General features: G+C 39.8%; 2 protein-coding genes across 3 annotated transcripts in view; both read right to left on the bottom strand.

Moving 5' to 3' along the window:
• abl2 (c-abl oncogene 2, non-receptor tyrosine kinase) overlaps positions 1–9,380 on the bottom strand; it is a 34,914-nt gene extending 25,534 nt beyond the window's left edge. For both annotated transcript variants that reach the window (XM_036141224.1, XM_036141225.1), the window contains exon 1: positions 8,718–9,380. In XM_036141224.1, the coding sequence (XP_035997117.1) occupies positions 8,718–8,934 (217 nt within the window). In that variant the 5' untranslated portion in view covers positions 8,935–9,380. The remainder of the gene's footprint in view (positions 1–8,717) is intronic.
• A 2,909-nt stretch (positions 9,381–12,289) lies between these two features.
• Positions 12,290–21,923, bottom strand: soat1 (sterol O-acyltransferase 1). Its single transcript, XM_021324242.2, has 16 exons — positions 21,733–21,923; positions 21,198–21,337; positions 20,166–20,224; positions 18,509–18,657; positions 17,851–17,910; positions 17,572–17,679; positions 17,169–17,454; positions 16,990–17,068; positions 16,267–16,351; positions 16,128–16,173; positions 15,915–16,044; positions 15,727–15,824; positions 15,539–15,637; positions 15,319–15,454; positions 15,083–15,228; positions 12,290–13,591 (listed from the first exon to the last, which is right to left on the bottom strand). The coding sequence occupies exons 2-16, from the start codon at positions 21,334–21,336 to the stop codon at positions 13,502–13,504; spliced, it is 1,710 nt and encodes a 569-aa protein (XP_021179917.2). The 5' UTR covers position 21,337; positions 21,733–21,923; the 3' UTR covers positions 12,290–13,501.
• Between the last annotated feature and the right edge of the window lie 11 nt (positions 21,924–21,934).

The following is a 21,934-nucleotide window of genomic DNA, read 5'->3' as shown; positions in this document are numbered from 1 at the left end:
TTTTCTAACACACATCCCATTACGACTCAGGATGCTGTCTCTGCTGATGTTGACAACAAAAAACATGTCAGGAATAATAAAATTATCAGTTTTTGTTAATGATACGCTAGTTTGCGCCTTTTAGTTGGTGTACAAAACAAAAGAAGTTGATTTTAATTCAAGAACTGAAATTTGTATGTAGATTTATCTGACGCTAAGTGATATATTTTAAGCACTATTTCGCTCATTTTGATGACAATGGCTTACAGCTTCTGAAAACCTTAAACTTCGGCTACTTAGAAAATTAGCACACCAGACCGATAAAGTACTTTTTATACATAAATAATATTTTAGGTATTAGGGCCATGTTCTGGCCTTCACAATGATGTGGGAGGTTATTCCTTTCTGATAAAGCTCAACAAAAAAAACTTTGGTTTGTTTTCAAGCACTACTTTAATGGCTTCTGTGACATTTTATTGCCAATTCCAGTTTTAACAGATTCCGACTTCAAAAGATGAAAAATTTACCGTATGTCGTTTGAATGCAGGAAGAGAATTAAGGACAAATAAGGTCTACCTCTATTCATGCATCAAAGCACACGTCCCTAACCTTTTTTTAAACAAAAACTTGCGTCAGAGTGCGTCATGTTGGCTGAAGCGTGTAAAGAATAGAATCATGACGGTTCTTCGTTTTGACGCATTTAGTAATTACGACATTTCTTTTTATATTTACAGTATTTTTGATCTCTGGCCGACTAAAATCAACCTTTTTAGAAACATGTTAAAATAGTCAACATGTATAGACTTTCCCATGCTAGAATAATCCCCCAGCATCTCGCCCATCATTTGAGCGTAATAACGCCACACAGTGACCAGATTAAAGGGTTTCTGACCGATCAGCTTGGCCTTGCTGGATAATCCGCAGCAAAGGCCGGACAACTGTACATGTTCCGTAAAATAAAAAGACTGAAAATACGTTAAAGAACACATAAAACCGTGCGTGTGCTGAGAGGGGACACCGAGGGAGTGCAAGAGTGCGTTTTCAGCCAAGTCTTCAGCCTGCAACCCACAAGATAAGCAGCAGTGATAATGCCAGCAGTAGAGGACTCATCCTGGAAACAAACCAGTACTTAACAGGCTTGGCACTGACACCGCCTCTCTCTCTCTCTCTCTCTCTGCCTGGATCGAACTCCTCTCTTGAAACGCCACCACAGTGAAGGAGTGAAAACTGGAGGCCACTACAAATAATCTGGCTAGACTCTCCAGCGAAGTTTAAAACCCTCGGTTTGCGTTCGGCCTGACAGATGGAAGCGTGGCTGTGCCATCTGCACCGCCAATCACCGAGTGTTTCCATTAATCCCCGACGCTTTAATGATAAAAAAGCAACGGGGCCGAAGCCAACCAACAAACACTAGATCTGCAGCTCTGGAGCGGGAAACGCCGATTAGAGTCGACTGGTAGCAGATGCTGAGGCTCAGGGCTGAGATACCAGAGCGTACCTTCGGCATGCGTCTAAATCAGGGGCAAACGTTAAAAATTCAAGTAGTCGTTAATCTGTTATTTAGTTTGACTACCTGGAAAATCAGATAAATGTCTGAATGCTGATTTAAGGCACATTTCACATAAAGCCTTTGGAGTTAGAGGGTATATTCCCCCCCTAAATTGTCATGGCAGCCTGGGTTTATCTCAGGTTAAAGCCCTGCACATCTAAAGCCGATCGGCCCAGAGCCTCACAGAGGACGGAGACAGTTTGGAGTTTGCTCCAGAAAAAAAAGAAGGTTTAAAAAAAAAACAACGCTTAAACTTTCCATCACGCAGCCCCTGTTTAAAGGGTCTTAATGTGATGCCAGAGAGTCTGTCTGGGTCAGCGGTTTTCTCTGTCGGTATATGACGCGCCAAAGAACGCAGACTTTTCCTCAAATTCATGTTGCTGTGCACTGCTGGCCAGCTGGTGGAACGACCACTGCAACAACTATCCCTTGCTTACAGCTTCTTACTCTATGAGGAGCAGAACAACGTAGATACTACTAAATCTCGAGAGGGTTTATTTTATATTCTTCCTTTGGTTTATGTACTGACATCAAAAACGAGAAACGAAAACAGATATGATTGCAACTGCAACAATGCACTGCAAAAATTAAACTAAAAATAAGTTAAATTTTCTTAAAATGAGGGTATTTGTCCTTGATTTCAGCATGCAAATAAGATGATTTGCCAATGGAATAACACATCTGCACTTAAAATAGGAACAACTCATCTCCGTCGTCTTACTTCAAGTGCAATATATCTAATTATCTTATTTTAGGGGTCAAAATACTCATTCCATTGGCAGATCATCTTATTTACCTGCTCAAATCAAGGACAAATACACTAAGTTCAAGAAAATCTGACTTATTTTTAGTTCCGTTTTTGCAGTGTGCATATTTCTTTGACAATTCTGGTTAAATAAAAATAATAGAGTAATAGATAATAGAGTTTTTAACACTTAATACCATGATACTGTGAAACTGTAGGCTGCCATACCAACACGCTAATATCAGCTCATCCCTTGTATAGATACAGATAATTCATGTTTAGAATAGAAATTGTCCCAGAGTGTGGAAATTCATCCCGTTGCAGCTGTTTGTGCATTGAGAAACGACACTTTGTGCTTTTCGGACTTCATCAGCTGGACTCACCTGTTTTGCCCTGATTTGGAGTTGCTCCCGCCCAGAGGAGGGGCGGACATAGCTTCCTCTGATGGTCCATGACAGCCATTAGCACAAAGAGGGGTCCTTTTATCCACGCCTTATGAACACTAAAAGATATCACCCTTTTAAGCCTATTAAAGTCTCCCCAGTAGTCAGCGAGGAGTTTGGATACTCCTCACTGCTGGTTAGTACGCAGCCTATTAGCTGAGGCTTCAGGCCATAGAGTCAACAGAAAAGTGGATTTGCCTCTAATCTAATTTCACCCACGATGCAAATCAGCTTAGGTTGTTAAAACCCGGATCCAGGAATCTCTCCTCTCCTCTGGGGAGACTTAGCAGTACTTTAGGTAGCGCTGGATCCAAATAAATAAATAAATAAATAAAAATGCAAATCCCTCATCCGCCCCAATTTCTATGATCTGTTGATCTCTTGATTTTATTTCATTTTCACATCATCCTCCAGATTTATTTCATACTGTTTCTGTGCCATTAGTCCAACTATCCAACCCACCCAGAGTAGCTAGATGCAAATCCAAGTTTTATTTCATTAACCCGAACGTGGCAAAGAGGTGGACACGTTAAATCAGGGAAAAACAATGTAAGAATTTTTAAGGAAATCATGTTTTTTTTTTCTATTTTTAAGAAAGCTCTACCCACTTTTTTGCCTAACCCAGATCTCCCGACCAACACTGCAGAGAGCATATCAGACGAACCGGCTGCAGAAATTGAGATCTCTGAAATCCTGACGACGCGAAACGAGTGAAAACTGTCAATAAGTCGCAGCCCATGAGCCAGCGACAACGATCGAATCAATTTGCCCAGAGGGTGCCGTCTGACTGCCTCCGTTTGACTCAGCACAGAGGTGGACCGCTCTTTGTCTGTCCCCGTTCAGCTCAGTGGTTTCGAGCTGACCCGTCTGCCTTAACAGGTAAATAGGATGAGACGACAGGGATGGAGAGTTAAACACGAGGCGAGTAAAACCTGATGTGAGCCTTGGCAGGGGAAAAAAAAGGTCATTCTGTCTAGCTGGTTAAAGATAAACGGTATTCAAAGAAGGAATTTGAACATTAGTTTTATTGTAGGATCAGTCATTAATTCATGTGAGAAACATGCCAATTACAACCAGATCTGATTAAAAAAATAAAACATGTTTTCCAGTCCAGATTCAGATTTATTAAACGGCATTAAAGTACAATAAGATCTGCACAATGTACTGATAACATATCAGTGTGTGCAGCATTCAAATAGCAATATAATAAATAGCTGCTTGGGATGCTGTGTTTATTGGGGGGGATGTGGATGTCTCGCTGTAATATATAAGACAACACTGTAGAGCTGGACAATATAGAAAAAAAGCATATCGATAAAATAGAAACCATATTGATCGATATCGATAATTAGCAATAAATTCAAAATATAAAAGTTAGATTTTAAGTGCAGCCCTGGCCATTTTATGCTGTTCCTCAGTGACTTATTTTTAGTAACATACAAACACCGAATTCAAACTCAATCCTTTATTCAACTCCAAGTTTAAAAAAAAAATAAAAATAAATGGTGCTCTCTGAACTCTTTGAAGGGGCGGAGTTTGGTTCCTGGGTCTGCGTTGTGATTGGTTGGAACGATGTAAAGACTGTAATATTGACCTCCATGGCTAGAATGCAAAAGGAAAACTTATTCTATTGAACTTTTTATTTTCCCTGTTTTTCTATCATCAATATATGTCTATTGATCGATATGTATTTTTAGCGAATTATTGTCCAGCCCTTAAGCACTGGACATGGTTCAAAGTGGGAAGAGACATTAAATGTCGCAGAGTTGGAAGCAGAGCACTGACAGATCAGACTCATTTTGATGCAAAAAGGAAGTAGTTCTTGTTACCGTAGACAACAAAACTTAGTAAGCTTAAATAAAGCCCAATAAGCCTTCAGCAATATTTAAATAGCCAGCGTTGCAGCATTTTGTACAGAACTTTGAATAGTCTTGTTACTGAAAATGTGCGATATAAATAAACTTCCCTTGCCTTATCAGGAACAACAAAAATTATACCAGCGAAGATGCGAGAACTGCTACTGGCTTCCTGTTAGCGGTAACTGGAGCTAAAGTCGGCATATTTCAAAGCTTCCTATCACTAACTCACTAACACTAACTTCCTATCACTGCTTAGCGTTAAAGTGTTTTTAAATCCTCTAAACTGCACAAGTAGTGTAAAATCTAAAAGATCAGGTCTGAACTGGATAATTCTACTATAAACAGAGGATCTCATAACCACTTTTTGACATTTATGACAATTTTTTGCCAAGAATTAGGACCGCATTAAACTGACACAAGCTGGAGCTGGACTGCCTTTTGCAGACGCTGCGTGTTTTGCTACATCTCCACTAATATCACAGTCCATCATTCCCACAATGTTGTGTAGCTCTAATTACAACCTGCCAGTTCATCTCGAATTAGTGGAGTTCAATCCAAATGAATGCAAAGTAACTCATTAATGAACTGGAGTGTAGACAATTGTAGAGTAAAACATAAAGCAAACACTGTCCCTTTTAAAACCTGACATTTGAATTTACTACGGTACAAACCAATAATAAACTAATAATAGATTCCACTGAGTCATTTGATCGAGTATTATATAATTTACAACACACCATAGCTACAAAAAAGCAAACGTGCAACTACTCATTGTATGACTTTCTTTTGTGCGGTATTGGGCTTTTGTACTTAGGCTATATTCAGACTGCAGGTCTTTACACTCAATTCCGATTTTTTTTTGCTGAAATCGAAATTGTTTTGAGACGGCTGTTCATACTACTATTAAATGTGACCGCCGGCATACCGCTGTGTGAACGGTTCAAGAGCGACCCGCGTGCGCAGATGACAGAAGGAGACGCCACACAGCAGCTCTCTGTTTACGGAAGTAATGGTAATTGTTTATAGAAGTGTTCAATAAAGTTTTGTTTAAAAACAAATCCAAAAAACAATAAAAAAACAAAACAAACAAACAAAAAATACCCAGATACTGGACGGCATTTGAAAATTATCTGATACCGGTATACGAATTAGTACCACATATGGAAGTGGCACAAAGCTGATTTTTTGGGAGGCGAAAAGATCGGAATAGGGGTTTTTCACGCTGCCGTGAAAAAGACAGATATGAGTCGCATACGGGCATAAAGATCGGATTTGTGCCGCATTTCCCTGCGGCGTGAACATAGCTTTACTTGGCCTTACCCTGGCCTGTACTGTGCAACAAATCTACTCCGGCAGCTTTATTACTTTAGATGTATTGCTGGGCAAGAACGGCAAAACTTTATAAACTCTGAGATGCCTGTTCGTTAAATATTCTGGTTAGTTCAGAGGTTTAGGCTGCATTTAACAGGCGTTCGCGACACGACAAACGGACCGACAGGAAAACTAGCGACTGCATTCGCTGCAGTCCAAACTGAAACTGCCCTCCTTACTAAAATGTGTTTCACAAACAAAGACGGATTGGCCAGCGGCGCCCCCAGAAATGTCTCATAGGGGCGGCCGGATGGAGCCACATAAACTTTTGGGGTGGCACACTGAAACTAAAAGCCGTAATTTCAGGATTTTTTTTTCCTACTGTTGTAGTAAACCTGCCAGTGGAAAACTATCAGAAAGACTTCAGTAAACGCCTATAACATCTTTTGGTTTATTGTTTGGTTTTTAATGTTACCAATGATCTACTGTGCATAGAGCAATAACGGTACAGTTAACATTTTGAGTTGAACAACAATTCCTTTTTATTGTGTACTTATATTAGAAATAAGGTGTACATTTATTAATTTATGGAAAAGCAAAACAATTACTAGAGGAAAGTAGATCCTGGCTGATACATATAAGAGCACGACAGAGGGTCAGGAAGAGCGGCTGCCTTGCTGGCTGTGCATGATGGGATGAAATGCTAAAGATAAGATAAGCTTTATTGATCTCACTTTGGAGAAATTCACATGTCACAATCGGCTCAGTAATCAGTAGTCATAGGAAAGAGGAGTCAAGTAGGACGAGGTGCATCAAATATATACACAGTATGTCCTCGTTATACCATGGATCAAAAGGAGTAAGTAAGAAAAAGCAAAAAATGAAAGAAAAAAATAAAAATACAAAAAGAAATAAGACAGAGGATGTCTTCTGTACAATCACTGTGGCTTATACGCATGTGAAAACCGATGCTACAAATTACACTGACCAGTGGGGTGGCCAGGGCATAGAAAGGGGGGGTCATGGCCACCCCTTGCCACCCCCTGGTGGCGCCACTGCAGATGGGATGCTGCTGCCTAATCACAGCTACAGCAACAGACCACCAGAATACAGCATCGGTTTGACATGCACTGAAGGACTGAGAGCACAGCAGCAAGCCTTCCCCACTTAAAGAGCCTTTGTTCTATCATTGTGTGCTTTGAGGAGTTGCAGTCTTTCACTCTCTCTCTGCACTGTGTGGCTGCATCCTGATGGCTACAAAAAAAAGGGCGACCCTCGCCCGAAAACATCGGAGAAAGCAGAACAGCGCCGACAGCGAGCCCGGCGACACTCGCAGAGGGCTCGTCTGGCTGCGTGAAAGGAGCGTTACTTCTGAGACGCCAGAGCCAGGAACTGAAAATGCTTTCCATTTCCTAAAGGTTGCGCTTTCTGTGTGTCCTCACTGGATGGGTCTGGGACATCAGTGGAAACTACAGAAATGATGCCAGCTGGTTATTTTTTTTTTTTTTACATCTTTTACATGAAACTATCATCATTTATTTATGAAAAGTACCACTAAAAAAAAAAGGCCCCATTCCAGAGGAGGGTTTGCCACCTTCAAATGTGCAATAAAATGGATTAAAGGGAGGATCTTAAGAGGAGAAATTGTGTATATTTTAAATAACACACAAATCATTCAGGAGGTATTTTATCAGCTTCTTCATTTAAAAGCTTAGAACTGACTAAATGACAAGGAGGGGGGGAAAAGAGCAAAGCTGTTTCGCTCCTTTTTCAAGAGTTCAAAGGGAAAATTCATCAAATTAAACAAGCAGAAGTCAAATCCGCCAGAGATTAGATTTCCACTTGAAAATTGCCAGATAATTTAGGAAAGAAAATGAATTTTCCCATAAACATTCTATGCATAAAAACTAAGACACTCCCACAATCTTTGGTCCATAAATGCAACGTCCATCCGCATGTAGTCCAATGCATTGTTTTCAAGCTTAATAAAAGTCTAATTACAGACATGTCTTGATGCAATCAAAGCTTGTTAACTCCTTCCACTAAGGGGGAAAACATTACACCAGCAGATCAAACCTCAAAGAAGTAAAAAAAAAAAAAAATAGGTGAATGGTTTCAGCAAGCAAAGACAGATGAGATCTATAGATAAGATCCAGCTGCAGAAATCTGAGCTGTGGTTCTGAGTCAGATGACTGAGACTACCTTTTCCCAGCTCTGCTCATTTAAGAAAGCGAGCTTTAAAAATGTGGAAAAACACATTAACATCATATCTGATAAGCATTTATCTCAGGTGATGATAAATCATGGCTGTATAAATCTACCTAAAGTGTCCACTGGATTAAACTTCGCATCATTTTTTCTTATTTTTTTTAAATCAAGTAACTGTAAGCGCCATCAAACCCACTGGATAGAGTAATAAGAGCCCGCGGTATGTGGATCCTATTGTGTGTTGAACTGAGTGGAGTGAGCATGTTAACCTCCGGAGGCAACAACCAGTGTTTCCCAACCAGATCTCTGAAGAAGTGTAGGGGCGAACATCAGCTGTCCTCGCTGTTTTCTCCCAGCTTTACAGCCTCAAGGGTCCCCGGACCACATGTCTAATCATGCTGTACGACAACAAGCGCCTAAAAAAACGTAATAACAGATGAATAAAGGCAGAAGGGTGCACTTAAAGCTGAGCCTGCAGCTACTTCCGCTAAGGCGTCGTTGGCAAATAGCATGGAAATGCTAGCAGTGATTTAACAGCAGCAAACACATATGTTGGGTAAAATAAAAAAAATAATAAAAAAACGCACACGCGTTTACACACACAAAAAAAAATCTCACTTTACCTGAATGCTGTGTGAATATATTTATCCCGGGGTCGGGAACGTTGACCGCGGCTGTCCTTCCCGGTGGTATCCCGGTGTTGCAGCCGGGTTCCCGGGGTCTCCTCCCGGCGACGCTCCCCCGGCTCCCCTTGCCCTGGTGCGGCTGGGACGCGTGGGGCTGCGGCGGCTGGAGTCCGGTCGATGTAACCTCCCCGACGCGGCCTACCTGCTGTCCCATCCCGGTACTTCTGCGCGAGGACGTTTGGGACCAAGCAAGCAAACCTCCCCCCACCGTGTCCCCGCGGTTCACATTCCCCCCGAGCTGCAGCGGCCTAGCCCCAATCCTCCCTCCGGTGTTCTCCTCGAACGTGAGCTAGCCCGAAGTTAGCCGGGCTTCGGCTAACGATAGCGGCTACCAGCCGAAACCCACCCAGCCTGCCCCTAACAATAAAACCCCAGCCCCCGGCCCGTGACAGCGATTTTCTCTGCCCGGGTGGTCCCGGTGAATCACGAGGAGCGACGAAAAGCTAACGCGACGGCTTCAGTCGGTCAAAGTGGACCGAATCAAAGCCGTTTCACCGTTGTCGAGCCGCAGCGCGCCCCCTCTGACGCCACCATCTTTACCGCAGAATAGAGGCTGTGTTGCACAAGGCGGGGGGGCTCGCCTCGGCCCCCTGTCAGCTCCAGCGCCAACACCGGCCCGGTCCTGGCAGTCAGGAGGGGGCATGTCAGACGGATTTATAAAAAAAAAAGCTAATAAATAAATAAATAAAGGCTGATAAACTTCTTATTTCTTCATTTAAAAAATGGATACGCCCGAATGTCCATTAGTTTTCCATTTTTATGCAGAACTGAAAATCGGGTAAAAAAAAGAATAACTTGAAATAAAAAATATAGACCTACACAAGAAACATTTAGATAAACTGCATTTTTTAAATCCAAAATAAAGAAAATCTGTGGAGAGAACTAAAGATTAGGACGATGGAAAGGAGGCATTGGATCCATTAAGACGTGTTTAACATCATCAAACTATCAATTTTGTTCCATTGAGATCAGTGTAAACACACACACACACACACACACACACATATTTATATATATATATATATATATATATATATATATATATATATATATATATATATATATATATATATATATATGAACACTGTTGCCCTGTATACACTGTTCTATAACCTTTCAAAAGATTCCCATTTCTATCTATCTATCTATCTATCTATCTATCTATCTATCTATCTATCTATCTATCTATCTATCTATCTATCTATCTATCTATCTATCTATCTATCTATCTATCTATCTATCTATCTGTCTGTCTGTCTGTCTGTCTGTCTGTCTGTCTATCTATCTATCTATCTATCTATCTATCTATCTATCTATCTATCTATCTATCTATCTATCTATCTACACATGCTAAAACAATGCTGTGCACAAGTTTTAGACAGGTATCAAATAAAGAATGTTTTCAACAGTGGAAATGTTAATAGTTTATTTTCATCTATTAACAAAGTGCAGTGCATAAACTGCAGAAAATCTGAATCAAATCAATATTTTGGTGTTACTGCCCTGTCCCTTCATGACAGCATCAATTCTTCTAGGTACATTTGCACATGTTTTTTTAGGGAACTTGAATGGTGGGTTGTTCCAAACCACAGAACTAACCCCAGGTCTTCTGTAGATATAGGTTTCCTCAAAAATGATGTCTGTTGGTGTAAACCCAGACACACTCAATGCTGTTGAGATCAGGGCTCCGTGGCGGCCATACCGTCACTTTCAGGACTTTATGTTCTTTATGACAAAAAAAATGGCTTGGGGTCATTTTCCTGATGCAGAATTAATTTGGGGCTAGTCATACACCTCTCTGATAGCATTGAATGATGGATGTGCTTTTATTTCTCAAATCCCCAAACTTGCAAAGACCCTTCACCGTGCTCTACTGTCTCCTGCATACGCTCATTGTACTGCTCTCCAGCCTTTTGGTGAACAAACTGCCTTCTGCTACAGCCAACGATTTCAAATGTTGACTCAGTCCAAAGCACCTGCTGCCATTTTTCTGGATCCCAGTTCTTATGTTTTCATGCATAGTCGACTCGCTTGGCCTTGTTTCCATGTTGTTGGAGGCATGACTTTGTGGCTGCACTCTTCCATGAAGGCCACTTCTGGCCGGACAGTAGGTGGGTGTACCTGTCAGTCTGACTTCTGCCAGTAGTGAGCTGATGGCACAGCTGGATATATTCAGATTTCAAAGGGAAATAAGCTTGATGTGTTCTTCATATGGCTTCCTTGGCCCACGATTCTCAACTTTGCCTGTTTTTTTGTGCTTCTTCAAAAGAGCTTGAACAGCACATCTTGAAACACTAGTCTGCTTGGAAATATTTGTCTGTCTGGAAGAGACCTTGCTGATGCAGTAGAACTACCTTGTGTCTTGTTGCTGTACTCAGCCCTGCCATGGTGTATAACCTGCGACATGAAACCACCACAAGCTGACTTTGGTAGCAGAGTTCGGCCATTTTAACACTGCTTGTCTTGTAGTCCAGTTAATGACTGTTTCAACCTACAAGTGACATCAATAAATTAAATGGCCATACTTTACATTAAGACCACATTTGTGTATTGTTTGCCAATCTTAAGTGTTGTGTTTCATTTGCTGTAAATGGAAAATCAAATTAGATGAATTAACGCCTTGCAAATGTAGAATTACGGTTCTTATATGCCATACCTTTATTTTTGGTTTTCAGGTCTTGCCTTTTGTAAAAAAAATAAAAAAACATATTTTGGACTCAAGAACTGAAGATTAAATACAGTCCAGCTTCCTTAGCAAAATAGTGAAATGCCACTTTAATGTACCGCTGAATACAAACCCAAAAATCCTAATCCTAATCTGTGGTATATATATATATATATATATATATATATATATATATATATATATATATGTGTGTGTGTGTGTGTGTGAGAATACACACAATTTCTCATACAGTTTGACTACTATAGCTAATTGTAAAGTTCTATCGACCATTGAAAGTATCTGACAAAAAACAAAGCTCAATACAGTTTCAATTTAATGTACGTTTTTTTATACATTTCTATAAGTGTAAACAACATTGGCTCATCCTGTGAGTTTAGGATATGTCCTTATCCCTGAACTATATATTGGGTTTGGTGGCTTGACGAACAACTCGGGTGCTGGTTTGGCAAATGAGTAAAAAAAAAAAAAAATTGCAAATTCCTAACTTTTTAAAATACCAAAGATACAAAATATAAATAAATGAGAGATGAATCCAAACCTTTGCACAGAACAGTCTTTGCCAGCAAACGTTTTATATAAATTTATACAGTAAATGGCATTTAAAGAGTGGAAACCTACAGGTATTCTTTACAATTTTTACATTTTGTTGTGTTGGGAATGCATCACGTGTGTGTTATGATGTTAAGATTCAAAATTGTAATGAAGCTGAAGCAAAAAGAGACATCATGTTGCCAAATCTCTGCTTTCAAAAATATATATTAAACATCTCTGCTGCTTAGTGGCCCTATAAATACACACAGTGGCATTACAAACTCCAAACAAATTAAAGAAAGAACCTGAAGCATTTTAATCTGTGCATGGTGTGAAAGTAATTTGCTGGTGGTTGTCTTATCACACATTAGTTCAAAGGAATCCAGTTAATCTGTTATTGACCAAATGAGCAGAAAGAAATCCATTTACAACCTTTACCATAGTGACACCTTGTGGTGATCCAGTTTTCTTTGTGAAACTCCAGTTCTGCATTGCTGGTTTCTAATTCAGTTGTGCAATTCCAGTTTCCCAAGCACCAACAACATGCAATCCCTGCAGTCAGGCAGTGAATCAACTACCCTATAACATTACTACAACACCACTAAAGGTATGGTGAATGACATAATTTCTCAGATGACAGTAAAATATTTTCTTGCATGATTTTTGATTATACAAAAATAATGAAAGGCAATCTAAAAAACACAAACTACACATATTGGTGCTTTTCAAGTTACAATACTGCATTGTTGTGGTGACATTGAAGCAGCCAGCTGCAATTCTGACAGTAAGATTATGACAATTAAGTCAGAAATCCCTGCATAAATGTCTGAATATTCATCATAACCAAAGCATATCAAAAGACTCAACATCTTCCATAATCCTATTCAACCTTCATCTTCCAAGTACTTAAATTAATCAAGGGTACATTCAGTAAAATATCACTAATTACAGCAACCTTCATAATTAAATCAAATGTTGTAGTATCCTGCAAACCTTGATAATACAAAAAAGTCCATTTCTCATTTATACACTATATTAAACACTTACAGAAAAATATGGCTGGTAATGAAAATAAGTTAGTTTCTTGCTGTATAATTCTGATTTTTTTTCTTTTAACAATCAAGTAACAACATCCATCCCACCTAGTTGAATATTAACCAATACAGCACATGTGGACAATCTGTGAGTTGTGTAATGTTTGTATTAAGCTGCCATGTCATTATTTGCACAAGGAGCGGTTTCACGGTCAACCAACGCAATGGAGACACTCAAGAAGAGAAATTTCAAGTGGCACTTCCAAGTTCTTTATATATGAACTTCTGTTGAAGCGGCAGCTGACAACTCAATAAATAAGGCACCTCTGCTGTATCAATAATGGCATCTCAGCAGATACTCTTCCATACATTCATAGACTGGGAGACTAGTAAATCTAACTGTAATAAATAAAGAACGACAGTGAGAGAAGAGCTGGAGGAGTCCGCGTTGATTGGTGAAGGGGTTCCTCTCAGTAGTCCCATTTTATCTTGTGGGACTCGGCCATCGGCCCTCTCTGGCAGCTCCAGGAGCGAGGCTTCAGCAAATCCAGGAACGAAGACTGGAACAGAAACACACCAATAAATAGCCACACCGTGTTCTTGTTTCTGTCGAACAACTACAGTGCTTCACAAAATGCTTCATATTTCTTGACCCACTTCAGACTTTGTCTTTTAAAAACCAAAAACTTCAATGTTTTTTACTGAGATTTTAGGGGATAGAGCAACAGAAAGTAGACGTGAAAGGAAACAGATATATGGTATTAGAAAGGGGGCGGTGGGGGTTTTACATTTATCTTTGGCCACCTTTGCTCAGACATCCCTGAATAAATTGAATCAGTATAAATTCAGCTGTTCTTTGAAGGCCTCGAACGTTTGGCAGTAAACATCTGTGACCAGACCTCTGGAACACAGGGAAGAAGTTGTGGTTTAACTTAAAGCACGGTTAAATTATAAATTCGTCAGCTGAAAATTAAACAGGGATGGCACTGTGCAGACCATAAAGTGAACAATGTCATTTTGTTATGTTCAAGTTAAGTTTGTCAATTTTTGTTGCAAGGAAAGAAGCTGTTTTATAGTTTACCCCTAAAGGCTGTAGGCTGCCTGCAGGCACCATATTAGTGACCCCTGCTGTATATTATATTGGGCATCTGAGAATAAAAATTATCACATTAACTATAACTGATAAATACCTGTTTTTCATTATAATTTCAACCCAGCAGTACAAAAAAGGGACAGTCTATAACTCCCAAGCCACCTTTTCTCCCCAGTTCAGCACCGAGTTCGGTAATATGCATTTTAACTTTTGCTCTCCATATTCATCACAAGTAGTACTGCATTAATGCTTTATTTTCACTTGTGATATTCATGTAGAGTGCATGTATATAGATTTATATGCACTCTACTTTTCAGTTCAATTCAATTTATATAGCACCAATTCACCACACATGTCATCTCAAGGCCCTTTACAAAGTCAAATTCAAAGTTAATACAGTACTGGCATGTACTTTTGTACTCTATATTGATATATAATTGCTCAAAAATACTAATATATGCACTGGTATACTATGGTGGTTCATATGGACAAAACATAGATAGATATCTAAAATGTAACAACAGGTACTTTACTTTTTACAAAAGAAAATCAGTCTCGAAACATTTAAATCAATATTGAATAGAAATTGAATCGTGACCAAATAATATATAATCAAAACAATTTCCACCCCTATGGAGAAGATATGCATCTAACAGTTGCAAGAAGGACTGGACTCAAGGCTGGACTTTGGCACCCCTTGTTTAGACCAAAACCTATTCATGTGTTAAAATGGCCTAGTCAAAGTACAGACCTAAATCAAATTGACAATCTGGGGCAAGAAATCAATCTCAATTGAAGCTTTGAAGAATCATGTATAGTTCACCCTCACATTTTGGGTCTATGTTGTCATTAGTCTGTCGCATGAAATCCCAGTGAAAAACATTAAAGTTGCTGGTTCTGATGTATAACTTAAATGTAAAGTATATCAAAGTATATAATTTCAAAGCCCCGGCGTTACCTCCTTGAGTGGACAGTAGCGTCTGGCATACCACTCCTGAGAGTACAGACACATTATGACCCCCTGACCCAGAAACAGGGATGTCCACATTAATATGTTCCAAATGGGGCCTTTCCTTCGGTCGTGGAAAATAAAGTTGAACATCACTGTAGGAAAGACATGAATAAAAAAATAAATCCCAGCAGGTTTTAGAAACAATAACGAGATAAATGCACCGTGCATCCTTGCCCACTTACTTCCAAAGCACATGAAGAGGCAGAAAAGCACCGGATAGAAGAATCCAAAGCTAACTGCGAGGATGTACTCATGGACCACTGCAGACACCGTAAACACGAAAAACATGGCTGCTGGTCGGAAACGCTTCTGAGATATCTGGAAGGACAACACAATCTATTTAAGATTTTTTTTTCCTTTAAATACCCCGCTTCATTGTTTTCAAAAGAAAACCCCACTCACCAGCAGGAAGTCCCTGTACACATAGTAATACAGCCAGTCGTGCACCACTACGTTCCAAGTGCGGTAGTAATTGGCGTAAGATGTTGAGTTCCACCAGTCCTATAACGTTTAATCCTAAAATTAATTCCCATATCATGTTTAACGTCAGTACTCGTGATAACTCGTGCCACAGAGAGCGACAGCAGTACCTTGTAAAACATCCTGTCTGCAAAGCGAAGCATCTCAGCAAAAGCGTTGAGCCAGCAGTGGAGAAAGGCAAAAAAACCCAGCAGGAGCACCAAAACTCCTGCAAAAATGAAAACGCAATAATTCATCACGTCGAAGCCAAAAGAGCTTATTAAAAGATTAAACTCTATACGGCTCGGAGTAAATTTACCTGGCAGGATAGAGTTAAAGACACAAAGCACCATGGCACGCAGATTGAACAGCTGCAGACTGATGCTGCGAAACTGCGGGATGCACAGCCGCACAAACACGTAATAGGTATAAAAGAGACAGCCAAGTACCTGTGGAACATCATGGGAAGGTGGAAATGTTAGAGCGGTTTATTTTACTCTGAATGTGACGTGATAGCAGCAGAATCCAGTACCTGCAGTAGCTTTGTGGCCACATAGCCCCACCTGGTCACCGGGTTTCTGGTGGAAGAGAAACAAAATTAATATTTAATTTAGTCGCTAAAAAGGAAATCACAACCGAAACTAGACAAATACCTAAGAGAGGCAGTTTACCTGGGGTACTTGTCTCTGTATATAAGAGTGGGTGCAAACAGGAAGTAAAGATACTGGGAAACTTGAGGAACAACAGGACCATGGCCTACAAATGACAGGTTAAACAATGGTACAGCACTTTAGAAAAGTATTCATATCCCTTAACTCATAACTTTTTCCACATCCTCCACAAAGAAGTTGCATGTGGCATGCAATGAGTTCAGTCACCTTTACTTTGAAAGGTAGAGCTGGACGATATGGCCCAAACTTACGGTAAATCACGATATATGTCTTTTTTTTGGTCGATACGATATAATTACAATATCGATATAAACAAAATAAAAGCCTCAGAGAGAATACAAAGAATGCCCACAACAGATGCCTGCACACACTTATGACAATTATTTTACCATGTTTATAAAACTCCAATATACAATTTTAGAAACATTTGCTTAAAAAAAATTAAATAATAATACCCAGAAAATTACATATAACCCAGAATGTCAGTCAGTGACAAATGCTGTAATCACATAGTAATTTATATTGAAATATTGGAAATGTTGGATATAACATCAAATAAAGTTATATCGCGATATATCTTGATATTGAATTATTGTCCCACCCCTATTGAAACCTTAAAATCCAGAGCAAGCAGTTGCCTTCTGAAGTCACCTAATCAGTCAGAGTCCATCCCCCAAATTTAACTGGGAGTAAACGGCAAGTTCAGGTGAAACAGTGACCCACCTGTCTTGTCTTTTGTCCAAGCCAGGACTCTCGGCACATTCTCCCTCACGAAGGAGTAGGTTTTCATCATCAGACGAACCTGAAGCAAGAGGAAAATAATCCAAGACGGAAAAGATGCACGTTGAAATAACAACCCAAACATAAAACGTAAAGATTACAGCCTCCACCAGATCACCTGCCTGTTCTATGGTGACGATGAAGCAGGAAGCGGGCGGCAAACTGTTGGTCACCACCACGTACGTTGGGAGGAATCCCAAACCCAGGCCTTGGTAGAGCACAAACGCAGAGCCGAACAGCCAAGTGTACAGCCTCTGTTGGCCATGAGAGCCCGACTGGCTTTGTGACCACAGATGGAACAAGGTGTAGGGAACCAGCAATACCGACAGGAACATGCAGAGCCACGTGCATACCACTAGGGGGAACTGTCCGAACGCGTAGACCACCAGGTCAAATTCTAAGACAAGTCTGAGGCAGGGGAGACAAAGACAGCAAACGAAGGGCTTTATTATGGTGTCTGGTTAACACAGAAAAGACAAAAATGCATATTTCAACACAAATACATAAGTCTACAGCATTCATTACCTGCCTTCATCAAGGAAATCTACCACGAGCGTGCTGAGAATAAAGAGAATGAGGAGGGCTATAAACATGTGGTAGATGGTCCTGATGTGGTTCACCTCAAACAGCTCGCTGTGAGGGAAAAAAAAAAAAACACACACACACACCATGAATCTAGCGTCTGTACAGGGCAGCTGCATGAGAAAAGATGTTCCAGTCTACGGGAAAAACCAAGCGACCATACAGCACTCAAATTACAGAGCCACTCATTTGAATGAGTTACATAATAAAGGATGAACTTACTCCAGCAGGGATCTCCGACTGACAAAGTGCTTCCCCTGGCCAGGAGGAGGCTGAAAGCGCCTACAGACAAAACAGTGAGGTGGAAAAAAAGGGGCAACACTGTTAACTTGTCAAAAGAGCACTGTTTTTTTTTCTTTTTTTCCTTTAATTATTAAATCAACATTAAACACAGCACAGGATACATTTACAGAGTTAATGTACCACCCCAAAAACTTCCCTGCTAAATTAATTCACATCCATTTACCCACATTGAATGAATTCATTCAGCAACAAAATTACACTTTCAGAATAAACATTTGAGAACTTCCCATCTATTTTTATGTTTTGGGGCTTCACTATCAGTTTCGACCATATAACTTTCTAAAGTTAAAAAATGCTGAATAAATGTTTTAAAGAAAGCAATACTAAGTGAGAATCTATTTTTCGCTTTTAAAATAAACCTTTTTTTACCGAGTACAATGATTAAATTAACTAAATTGTGACTGTCGAACTCTTCTAGTAAAACAGAAACCACATCAAGCTTCATAGACAGACCAATCCTTAAAACACTTTTTTATTTTTTTTTTTCCCTCAAAAGAACACCGTTAAGACAAGAGGAAAATAGGCCACAAGTCTGCACGTTTATAATCGGTTCAGGGTTGACGAGGAAGTGGAGTACCCGAGTTTGCTCCTCTCCTTGTCCGACAGCGGAGGAGAAAAGGCAGCAGGTAGGGGTGTGGACTCCAGGCTGGCCGATTCTTCAATAAGACTGTCCATAAAATCGTGGACTTGGCTTTCAAACTGACGCATCAGGTCATTCTTCAGGCCCTGGCCAAACAAAAAGCACACACACAATCCTTATACATACGTACACTCGCTGAAAAGACAGGCCGTTGGTGTCATTAACAGTTTATCTGACAATGTCACTGCGACTTTCACAGAGAGCGGCGGGCCTGCTACGTCAGCATGGCGTGGGGCGTGTCGCAACAGCCCAGTGTGTCATGGCCCTTTTTAACCTTCAGCCTGAATGCATCTTCTGTGATCATCATTCCAGTAAACGTCTCTGTTCTGACGTTACTCAATGGGTCATGAGTTAGTTTCTAAAATGTTTAGTTGTCATTGGCAGAAAACACTAGAAGTTATTTAACTAAATGCTCGTTTATCATTTTTAAAAAATGAACTCTCTTCTTTGTTTTTGTTTTGGTCGGGAAATGACTTGATCAAGTTCACGGATAATCAGAATTATCCACCCATTTATTCCACTTTGCTCAATTGGGCTTCATAGATACTAAACGTCTCTATTTACAGAGTTTCTAAACATAATCTCAATGCAGCCAAATACTAAAGACTCTGAAGGATGAAAAGAAAACCAAAGACATTTTGCACAATGACAGATTACGATCTAAATGATTTTTATTCTATCAAGAAGTTTGTTTTCTGATAGGAAAATAATTACATGTAAAGAATCATACCCTTCTAAGTAATTGTTGTAAAAACAATGTACTGTCATCAAAGCAACCTAACCCCTCTAATTGCAAACTTTTTGCACTTTTCAACTAGTGTTTGGATTACTTTGCGTCTTTGAGGTTGGGCCTTGACAGATACGCTTCATTGGATTCACGTCGGGTTCTTGCTGGGCCTCTTCAAAACATTATTACTTACTGCCAGAAGAAGCATGATAGGAGGGATGCATCAGGACTTGATGGCAAATTAAACAAAAAGTACTTTTAACCTAACTCTGCCAAGGGTAGGAGTACCTTTGGCTTAGAGAGTCCTGGATTTGCGTATAAATCTTAGGTCATTCAGGGTGTCAGTAACACAAATTGTCGATTTAGCTCCCTCACGACCAAAGGCAAGCTACAAGCAAATCTCAAGCAGTGACAGAAATTTTCCGTGTAGAAGGAACAAAAGTAATTAATAATAATAATAATAATAATAATAATAATAATAATAATAATAATAATAATAATAATAATAGTTACTGTTGCTTCAACCAATGTCTTATTATCCTCATCAGCACAGCACTTCCCCAGGTATTTCCTTATCTGCCTTTCAAAGTAAGCATCTAATCATAAAAGCGACTTGCCGTCCAATCATTGATGGACAGATACTCCTGCAGGATCTTTGACAAGTCAACAAGTTCTACAAAACTGACCTTTGAGGGAATGAAGGACAGTGAAAGTCAATTTAAACTGATTAAAAACTACTGACGCGAATACAGGTCATTAGAAATACCAAATTCCGCATCCAAGCAGCCATTTGCCATATCAAAGCTGCACCTATTGATATGTTGTTTCTGATCAATACATATCGTGCAGCTCAGTCAACCCACTAACCTCTGCTTTCCTTTTGAGTTGCAGTTTTTTGCTGATCACATGCTCCACTTCGATTTTCCCTGAAATGGAAATAAACACATGGACAAGGATGTTAAAAAAAAAAGAAAATAACATGAACCGTTCTGTAAACCTTTTTTCCCCAAAGCATGTAAGAATGATCAATATAGCTTCTGATAGGCATTAAAAAAAAATAAAAAATTAGTTAACATCAAAGAAGGCTAAGCTAAGACACCATTCAAAGGAGCGATGATTAATGTGAGAGTAGGAAGCATATTAAACAGGTTTTATATATATATATATATATATATATATATATATATATATATATATATATATATATATATATATATATATATATATATATATATATATATATATATATATAATGCTGCAAATCCTAATATGTGACAACCTCTTCTAGTTAAGGTTACTGTAGGTCATCACGATTCACAGAGGTCTGATGACAGATAAGTTTGATCAACTGAGGTCAACTGTGACTAACTGCAGGAGTAGCAGTCAGCCTATGCATGTCATCCATCTATCAAAAAAAAAGGCAGTTATGGAAGAAACTACAAACTATAAGAACAGGTAAGCTAATGTACTGACTCTTAAAGTAAACCTTAAAAGTACTTTATTTTACCCGATTCATTTTCTGTGTGTGTTTTCTGTGATCCTGAAACTCTCTCTACATTATATACTGTCTTCCTTGTCCAGTGACAGAAGTCTGAGTAAGCGAGCAGACTCCTGTTGCTTCCTACAGTAGTCAGCCACGAAACTGTATCAAAGGTCGAAAGTATTTGCTTAAGAGGAACACATTAGTGCTTCCATCAGTGGAAATTTACTGTCGTAAAGAAAGACAAATAAACAATAAAAACAAGCAAAAAGAAAAAAAAGGAATCATATAAAAATCCACAACAAAATGTTTTGCTTTATGTTTTTTCTTTTTTGCTTGTTTTTATTTATAGATTTTCTTTCTTTTACAACACCACGTTCAAGCTCAAACCAAAGATATGTTTGTGTGCATTTGCTCACCATTGCTGGTGATGTGGTTCTCGCCATTCCCATGCGGATGTCTTCCAGGATTAGACCCTTCCTGCAGGTCTGGGAAGCCAGAGACATCGTTGACGGCTCGGCTGCGGGACCTCAGCAAACTTTCACCCCCGCTTTCCATCCTGCAGAAGCAGAAAAAAATAAATAAAATAAAAAAAATAAATTATATGCGCCACAAAGAGACCAGGGTAGCGAAGTGCATCCCCGTTCACGCGTCAGTGAGAGGAACAAGAGGGGTTTTTAAATGACGGACAAAGCAAAGCCAGTTCAGTCCAAATCACTCTCACATGAGCAGCCAGACAGATATCTATTTAATTAGCTTCCGCCAGCTGGAAGCGGATGGAAACATGACCGCTAATGCGCAGCTTTCGGGGTTAAATCACCACCTAGCCTGCCGCTGGTGAAACATGATCGCCTCTGTCTGAATGACAGAGCTAGTCAAATTAGCTGCTGTCTACGGCCAAGCACCGGCGGACTGCTGCAGACGTGAACATATCGGCTTTACTTAATCACTTACTCGCTTCCTGCTCCTCTCTGTCGAGGTTCTCCCCAGCTACTGAGCAGTGAGGCGGCTGTCTGGCTGGCTAATATCAGCGACAACGTGAGGGAGCTCGCCTACTCCATCGCACACAAACACTGACCAGGCGAAGAGCTGGACCCTGGATGCTGATTGGCCGAAAGTCTCTCCTCCTTTTGACGTCACCGGCAGCCAGCGACAG

Source organism: Fundulus heteroclitus, chromosome 9 (assembly GCF_011125445.2).
Source record: "Fundulus heteroclitus isolate FHET01 chromosome 9, MU-UCD_Fhet_4.1, whole genome shotgun sequence".
NCBI classification, from domain to species: Eukaryota; Metazoa; Chordata; class Actinopteri; order Cyprinodontiformes; family Fundulidae; genus Fundulus; species Fundulus heteroclitus.
This window is presented reverse-complemented; position numbering and strand designations above follow the sequence as displayed.

What these genes read in the sequence shown, in the direction of transcription:
- soat1 (XM_021324242.2), bottom strand. Translation starts at nt 21,336, where the DNA reads ATGGAAAGCGGGGGTGAAAGTTTGCTGAGGTCCCGCAGCCGAGCCGTC. An exon ending in AACTCAAAAGGAAAGCAGAG is followed by an intron (nt 18,658 to 20,165) that starts GTTAGTGGGTTG and finishes TTGTTTGGCCAG; the next exon opens with GGCCTGAAGAATGACCTGAT. An exon ending in TTGGACAAAAGACAAGACAG is followed by an intron (nt 16,352 to 16,989) that starts GTGGGTCACTGT and finishes TGTCATTTGTAG; the next exon opens with GCCATGGTCCTGTTGTTCCT.